This window comes from Orbicella franksi, chromosome 1 (genome assembly GCF_964199315.1).
Source record: "Orbicella franksi chromosome 1, jaOrbFran1.1, whole genome shotgun sequence".
NCBI classification, from domain to species: Eukaryota; Metazoa; Cnidaria; class Anthozoa; order Scleractinia; family Merulinidae; genus Orbicella; species Orbicella franksi.
This window is the reverse complement of record NC_138145.1, coordinates 36,526,225-36,534,731: the sequence shown is the minus strand read 5'-3', so window position 1 is coordinate 36,534,731 and position 8,507 is coordinate 36,526,225. Positions and strand designations below refer to the sequence as shown.

Sequence of the window (8,507 nt, the reverse complement as noted above, 5' to 3'; positions counted from 1 at the left end):
GTCCTGGGCGTCTCCGTTGTGGCCGCGTTAAAAAATTAGCGGAAAGGTATACGCTTGACGGATCGTTCAATTCGCAAAATAGCCATTCTGCCCGTACTTCAAGAAAAGATAACTCTATTGCAGGAATAATCTAAGCCCGGAAGAAATCATCTTTTCCCCCTCAATTTTCTAACGCGTTGTGCTGTTTTATTGTGTGGATGTAGTTAAAGTTTGCACCGAGACTGATAGTCTGTATCAAATTATATTTTATAAACTAGAGTGTTTTACTGGAAAATAAACCACTCGTGTAATTCATACGAAACTGCATCCGGGACCTGAGTGGAGTATTTTAAATACATAAATTACCTTTTTATCTTAAACAGTAAGAAAACAGTCAATATCACAACCTACTTAAAGTGAGATAAAAATTGAAATAAAACAGAAGGTAAAAAATTGTGTTGCCGTCGCTACTAAACGAGATTTAGTACTACCTTGATTTTATGGACTTCCCCCTCAATTTTCTAACGCGTTGTGCTGTTTTATTGTGTGGATGTAGTTAAAGTTTGCACCGAGACTGATAGTCTGTATCAAATTATACTTTATAAACTAGAGTGTTTTACTGGAAAATAAACCACTCGTGTAATTCATACGAAACTGCATCCGGGACCTGAGTGGAGTATTTTAAATACATAAATTACCTTTTTATCTTAAACAGTAAGAAAACAGTCAATATCACAACCTACTTAAAGTGAGATAAAAATTGAAATAAAACAGAAGGTAAAAAATTGTGTTGCCGTCGCTACTAAACGAGATTTAGTACTACCTTGATTTTACGGACTTCGAAAATTTTATTCAGTCAAAGTCTTCCCTTCTGAAACAGACTTAGTTCGTTATCCACATTCGAAAATTCGTACATAAATATAAAGGGGAAATTAGGACTGACCCCAACGTTCCTATTTCTAAAACTCGAAGACTGAAGTTACACGTGTCAGGGTGGCCTGGGATATTTTAGGATCAACCACATTGATACTTTTTTACAGTTGATTTTCTCGTCTCCCTCGTTGTTCTCTTCCTAGGATTCTGGAGACCTAAGTATATTGTTCAATGTTTGGTAGATGGATGCAGCAACTCCCTTGTTGGATGGAAGGCATATAGGTGCTGCATTTATCTCTACTGGTGACCGTTTAGATCACTGTTGGGTAGTTGGTGGATAAGTATAGCACTTCCACTGTTGGGCGGTTGATAGGTAGATGAAGCTGTTCCACTGTTGGATGATAGGTAGGTAGATGAAGTACTCCCGCTGTTGGATGGTTGGTAGGTAGATGAAGTACTCCCGCTGTTGGATGGTTGGTAGGTTGATGAAGTACTCCCGCTGTTGGATGGTTGGTAGGTAGATGAAGTACTCCCGCTGTTGGATGGTTGGTAGGTAGATGAAGTACTCCCGCTGTTGGATGGTTGGTAGGTTGATGAAGTACTCCCGCTGTTGGATGGTAGGTAGGTAGATGAAGTACTCCCGCTGTTGGATGGTTGGTAGGTAGATGAAATACTCCCGCTGTTGGATGGTAGGTAGGTAGATGAAGTACTCCCGCTGTTGGATGGTTGGTAGGTAGCTGTAACACTTCCACTGTTGGGCGGTTGGTAGTGGTTGGTAGGTAGATGTAGCGCTTCCACTGTTGAGTGGTTAAGAATTTAAAGACCACTGCTGAGTGATTTGTTTGTAGTTGCATGCAGGTCATTGATTGCCACGTAATGGTGCTCCCCGAGACCAGATACTTTACCAGATGAAAAAGCTTCATCACCACCCTTTATTTGGGTGGCTTGCTCTCTAGAATCGGCGCAGTAAGCATCGTTGAAGTAGAAGTTAAAATGACCATTGCCCACCTTGTTCTTTGCGGTAAATGATCTTAGGGAAAAACAGGTATATTAAGTTAAAAACAAACATATACTTTGCTATTTTCGACCTGATGTTCAAGCTGCACAAAATAAAACCCAAGACAATGATCAATCCGTTATGCTTATCTGCTGACGGATCTGTTAAGGCAACATGCTGGGGTCATTTAGATGTTCTGTAACTAAAACTGTCTTAGTAAGCTACCGAGGCCGTGCAACGCTGGTCATTCAGTCAGGAAACAGTCACATTCTAACCAGCGAGTGGAGGTGTGCCCAATTCCAAGAACATAACGTCTTTAACACTGAAATCTTTCTAATACTTATTTGTACAGTGACGTGAAAGTCGAAACCTCATATAATTGGCTTTATAGTGAAAGTAAAGAAGGTAATTAACCTTGCAGACGAGCAAGCAAGCGAGCAAGAAACTATTGTACTGATTAATATCTTGATATGATTTTTTAAACACTTACGGGCGATTCTTCTTCATATTTGTTAAGTACACAAAAGTATAATTTGGATGATATATTGAGTAGTATTTAGCGAGACGTAAAATAAGTTATATAGCTATTGTTCCAATTAGTTCATTTTGGATTTAACTAATTGGATCCAACTTTTTTTCGCTTACTCTCTTACCTTTTCTTTCTCTTGAAAAGGAGCACAGGAGAGACGATTATAACGATCAATATGACACTCCCCACACAAACGCCTATAATAATGCCATTCTGTGGATTTGATTCCTTGTCACTATCATCTCTGGTTTCTGTAGTGGAAATTAAAGGCTGGACGCTTAAGATGGTACCGCTCACCGATCCTGCGATACTTTGCTCATCATTTTCCACGATGGCTTTTAGGGCGTTTTCCTTAATGGCAGCTTCCGAGAACCCTTGAGGATGTTGTATATCAAAAGCTAACAAGGCTATTTGAGAATCATCAGGCGATGACTTTGGATAACCAGGGAGAATGTGAACTATATCGCTTGTAAATACAATTTTGTTAGACGACCTCTTTCGCCGGGAACTGTAAAAGGAGGAAAAATAAAGGATAACAAATGGTTTAGCATCACATATTTACGGATTAATCTGAAAATTTGATTAGGGGCACACAATTATTGAAACAGCTGTGGAAATTTATACAAGTGCCTCCATCTTAACCTTCTTTTTAATATACATAACAGGCGAGCCCACCGTTTAGTCGTGCGGCAACTCTTCTGAAGGACGGTACCTACTAAATACAAAGGTGTTTTCGCCAGATTAGGACCATGTGGGAAAAGCAGATCTACGCAATGGCTATTGGAATTCACCTGGGGGTAGCCACGCATTTTTCCTCAACGGCCAAACACAAGCACTGAGCGGATTGTTGTTAAATTTTTAGTTTGGATCGTTTCTTGCGAGGAAACGATGGAGGGCGAAAAAATGATTTTCACACTTGCACTGCAGATATACTTCAAAGTTGCGTACTGTTTAGTAGTTGTTGCTGTAGGTTTGTATTAACGTATTTTTCTTGCTAGGGTTTAACTTGATTGAGTTAATCCGCATCGTGTTGGGTCAACGGCACAGTAATCTGTCGCTGCCTTTGCAACTTCTTTTTTAGAGTCACTTTCCATTTCGTCATTCCACTTTTTAAACGCAGGAAAGAAAAAACAAAGAAGAAATGTCACATTAAGAAGATTACATTAGCAAGTATTGAAATGGCTTGAGTTCAACTTCGAAATGGTTTCAATTAATTAATTACAAAGAAAACAAAAACCATACGTCAGAATAGCAATACAAAAATAAAGACAGCGAAGCCCTTAAACTTTTTCAAGCCAAAAAACGCGAAGCTGAGAATTTCATTCAAAGGATACTTGCTCTAATGTATTTTTATAAATATAGAAAAACTCCTTGTCTTGGTTTGTTTTTTATCATTTACCTTCTATTACTCCATTTTGTTGAAACGAACAAGTACAAAACAATAATAACTGAAAAAGTACCGCTGTGATATTTAGGTCTCGAATTTCCATCTTAACAGTCTCTTGTGTTTCTTCTACTGATGGTGTTGGAGGAGCAATGGAGGATTTGAAAGTACCTAAGGTGTGAAAATATTGATTGTGGGAGAGCTGTAAGAAAGTAAGCAAAGTTTAGCTCTACAGGACCTTTCGTTTTGCAATAGAGCACTTTTGAATGCAGCCGTACGTGACAACTTCATGTCGATTTAAGTTTGTACCGTTAATTAGCTCTTATTAACCGAGCAGGAGGTCTGTATGGGAGAATCTTGACCGAGGTAGTGAGTGCAGACCGAACTCAGTGAGGTCTGTACACACGACTGAGGTCAAGATTCTCCCGTACAGACCGACTAAGCTCGGTTAATAAGATGTTTATTATATGGCGAACAAAAACAGTTTAATTCGTTTAATGTAACTAGTTTTTACTAGCTGACACTTTGCTTGCGAGCGGCGATGAGCTGAACTTAATTCTACCAAAGTTTGCTCGTCCTCTTTACTTTTTCTTTCTACAAGGTTTTTTGGCACTTCCATAACAGTAAATATTGTTAGAAGAAAATAGTCAATATTTGTGTATTTTAGTTTGCAACCTTTTCACCGCAAAACATTACCGGTCTAGATGCCGGTCTAGATGAGAAAATCTAGACCCCTTTCAAGATCGATTTCAGCCAATTAAATTCGTGAATTCGGTAGTTCCCAGTCACTGTGAGACACAGCCATATAATAAGTAATCATACAGTGCATATTCATGATATTGTGAGTACAGACCTCACTGCGTTCAGTCTGTACATAAGACTGAGGTCAAGATTCTGCCATACAGACTGACTAAGCTCGGTTATAATAAGATGTTTATTATATGGCAAACAAGAACATTTTAATTCGTTTTATGCAACTGGTTTGCACTAGCTGACATTTTGCGTGCGAACGACGATGCGCTGAACTTAAATCTGCCAAAGATTGCTCTTTTTACTCATTAGGCTTTTGGCACTTCTAGTATTATTTTTAGAAGAAAAAAGCCAATATTTTTGTATTTAGTTTGGAACTTTTTCCCCGCAAAATGTAACCAGTCTAGACGCCGGCCTAGATGGGAAAAACTAGACCGCGGTCATTATCGATTTCAGCCAATTTAATTCGTGAATTCTGTAGTTCCCAGTCCTTGTGAGACAGCCCTATGATTTTTAGCCAAGCTTAAACGCGGAGCTCCAGGATAAGCGGGAAATTTGATTTGAGTTTTGTAACTTTGTGGTGAGGTTTTCTGTATATTGTTTGGCCTTCTTTTTTGAGTTTCAATCTCAAAATACACAAAAAAGCAGGGAAAATATTTTTATACTAGTAAAATTTGTACTTTGGTTAACTTTTAATCCTGGTTTAGCGTTAACTAGCTTCTGAACAACTCGGCCCTGTTTACAAAAAGATAACCTGACATGAGCCCGCGATCCAATGGAAAACAAGCACTTAGTCAGGGCTCAACTTCAAAAAACAAGTGACCTCGATGAGCTCTAAACTTGAGCCTGCGATGTGGTACGTGATACTGGCCAGCGGATACCCTGTTTTGAAAGGTGTCAATTGACCATAGCATGGATGTCCAATATCAAAGGAGGCTATAAATCAAGGCTGCATTTAGCTGGTATGGCCGCCATCTTGCGCGACTCTGTCGTCGTCGTTCGTACGCTCCCACGAGCAATACCGCTAGCCATGGTAACCATGAGAAAATCAATTCATAGGTTTCCTTTTTTATGCGGGTATGGGGCTCCGCTATAAAGCAAGTGGCTTCTATTTCACAACAGCAATTAGACTAAGCTATGTACGTGCACAAATGAATGCATTTAAAGTAGATAATGGCAATGAAGTTACGGTAGTTCGTTCTTTGTTATAGTTTGATTTATTCTCATATTTTATCCGAACCATGGGACAACAGTGTAAAGAGCTGTGAGATCCTTAGTAAGCAATAGTAATTCCAAATGGGTTCCTTTGTGATTCAAAATATTTTCATTGACAATAAAGCTTATTTGATGGATTTCATGTTTGAAACAATTGAAATGGATTGCCAGCTCGCAAGGTTTTTCTGCTAATTATGGATGGCTTGTGATTACGAAAACGGACTTTAAATTTCGTAGAAGTTGCACCAACACTGAACCAACATATTGCTTTCTTCAAAAATTGAAAGATACTAAATAGATCACATTTTTAGAAGTGCAAGACAAGTTTTGATTTATCCTGTAAATTCTACTGGAAGCAAAACTCTGAAATTTTGTGTCTTGGACTAAACAATGCTGACATATATAATCAAGCTGCCAAAGAAAGGCGATCTGAGCCACTGTAAAAACTGGAGTCACATCATGCTTTTGAACATGGCAAGTAAGGTGTTCTGCAGAGCGATCTTAGGGCGTAGGAAGACAGCACTGGACGGCAAACTGCGAGAGGGACAAGGGGGATTTCGAGCTGATCGAAGCTGTACGGACCAAATAGCGACACCTAGGACTATTGTGGAACGAAGCATTGAGTGGCAGTCCTTTTTGTACATCAACTTTATGGATTTCAAGAAGGCTTTCGATAGCATCAGCAGAGAGGTGTTGTGGGGGTTGCTGCGTCACTACGGATTGCCCGTCAAGTTAGTTTCCATTATCAGAGCTCTGAATGAGGGTTTTTCTGTGCAGAAGACCGAACCATTGAACATGAGGACTGGGGTCAGACAAGGCTGCCTGCTATCTTCCTTGCTGTTTCTGGTTACCCTTGATTGGGTGGCCAGGACAGTGGTATCCAGCGGTCCTTCAAGACATCTTTAGAAGACCTTGATTTCGCAGATGATCTGGTCCTACTGTTGCACAGAGTGCAGGGCAGGAGAGATAAGGCACAGGTTTTAAAGGAGCAAGGTGCAAAGGTAGGCCTGAACATCAATGCTACAAAGACAAAGCTGATGCGTATCTGGATCAAACGTGGCGATGGTGTATCGATCGAAGGGGAGCAGGTCGAGGAGAGGGACGAATTCACGTACTTCGGGAACATTGTAAGTAAGAAGGGAGGTACTGATGACGACATCCAGGAAGGTATTGGGAAGGCAAGGCAGGCATTCGCGATGTTGAGACCAATATGGCGGTCTACGACAACTAAAACCAAGTGGAGAGTCTTTGAGTCAAATGTGAAGGGTATGTTCCTGTATGGTTCTGAAACTTGGCGGCTAACCAAGGGTTAGCGGCTAACCAAGGGATTGAAGAAGAAGCTGCAAGTGTTCATCAATAAGAGCCTGAGGAACATCCTGCGGATTTGGTGACCTAGACGAATACGCAATGAGGAGCTTTGAAGACAAGCAGAGCATCGACCAGTAGAGCAGGAGATAACACAAAGAGCTTGGGGTTGGATTGGCCACACGCTGAGAAGACCAAACATATACATAGCCAAGAGGGCCATAGAGTGGAACCCATAAGGGAAGCGCAAGAGAGCCAGACCCCAGCACACCTGGAGGTGCAGAAGAATGGCAGAATTGGAGGAGATCGAGAGACAGCTCACATGGCAGGAAGTGAAGCGCATGGCTGAAAATAGGGTCAGGTAGCGGACACTAGTGGGCGAACTATGTTCCATCAGGAGAGGAGGATTGAGTGAGAGAGTATATAACACGGTTTCTTGTTCCATTTAAAACAGACCCTTCATTTTTGATCCCCAATTTTGTCACTGGAAGGTCTGGATCGTGCAAGCAATTCCTTTAAGTTTTTAGTTCTGCGATGAGCAGGAAAAAATAATCGATGTTTGTGCTAATATCTCGATCGATCCAGGTGACGATCAAAGCAAATGAGCATATTTGTTTGAAATTCGTAAGAAACGCAAATACAGCTTTTTTATTTCAAATATTGGTACAAGAAGGCCAAAAGTTAATCACAGTATTTATTTCGACCGATATTGGGCGTACCAAGATGGGTTTTAAGCCCGTAAAAGTACGCAATTTTTGCCACTTTCATAGCGACTTGAAAAGGCAATTCTTCGACAGTCGACGGAACGATTCAAAATGTTTGAAAAATGTAAAATTTCCTATTGTTAGATAGAAGAAAGGTAAAGCTCTCATGTTAAGTTTATCCCATGTTCTAGTTTTGTAACCTGTTTCAATGCGACTACCAAGAATTTTGTCAATTTTCCAGATATTTTTTTTTTTTTGCATATTTAATGGCAAAAAGCTGTATTTTTTTTCTTTTTTTTTTTACAAATTTCTCGACAACTTTAAATTCTTAGAAAATCGGAACAATAGTTTTGAAAGTAGTTCCCTAAAAGCGTTCTTCAGGTAAAGTTTTAGTTTCGAACCAGGCCAGCCATTCTCCATATTTCCAGTCAGTGACTCTTAATAAAGTCGTACGCATCTTTACCCTAAACCAGTGAGAGAATATTTGTTAACAGTTCCACGGTTACACGTGTTCCAGCTAAACTCAATGCAAATAATCCTGGCACCCTATTATAAGTATTTGAAAGGACCATTGCAAGGAGTGCTTGATTTTTATATGTAGATTTTTATATATAGCTTGCCATCATGACCTTTTCAAAGGAAATACGTGTGTGTTATGTGAAAAGAATACTTTGAAAATACTTGCCTGGCTTATGACATGTGTATTTTAACTGAAATTGATCAAAGCACAGTATGCTCGTCGTGAGCAATATATTAATAAACAATAAATGG

At 39.8% G+C, this 8,507-nt stretch overlaps 1 protein-coding gene across 1 annotated transcript; it reads left to right on the top strand.

The window, feature by feature from the left end:
• Window positions 1-6,198: 6,198 nt before the first annotated feature.
• Window positions 6,199-7,381, top strand: LOC145495912 (uncharacterized). Its single transcript, XM_081475542.1, has 3 exons — window positions 6,199-6,534; window positions 6,597-6,894; window positions 7,143-7,381. Exons 1-3 carry the CDS (start codon window positions 6,199-6,201, stop codon window positions 7,379-7,381), a joined length of 873 nt encoding a protein of 290 aa, XP_081331668.1.
• The last annotated feature ends 1,126 nt before the right edge of the window (window positions 7,382-8,507 follow it).

What these genes read in the sequence shown, in the direction of transcription:
- LOC145495912 (XM_081475542.1), top strand. Translation starts at nt 6,199, where the DNA reads ATGGCAAGTAAGGTGTTCTGCAGAGCGATCTTAGGGCGTAGGAAGACA. An exon ending in CATTGAACATGAGGACTGGG is followed by an intron (nt 6,535 to 6,596) that starts GTCAGACAAGGC and finishes TTGGGTGGCCAG; the next exon opens with GACAGTGGTATCCAGCGGTC. An exon ending in TGATGACGACATCCAGGAAG is followed by an intron (nt 6,895 to 7,142) that starts GTATTGGGAAGG and finishes CGCAATGAGGAG; the next exon opens with CTTTGAAGACAAGCAGAGCA.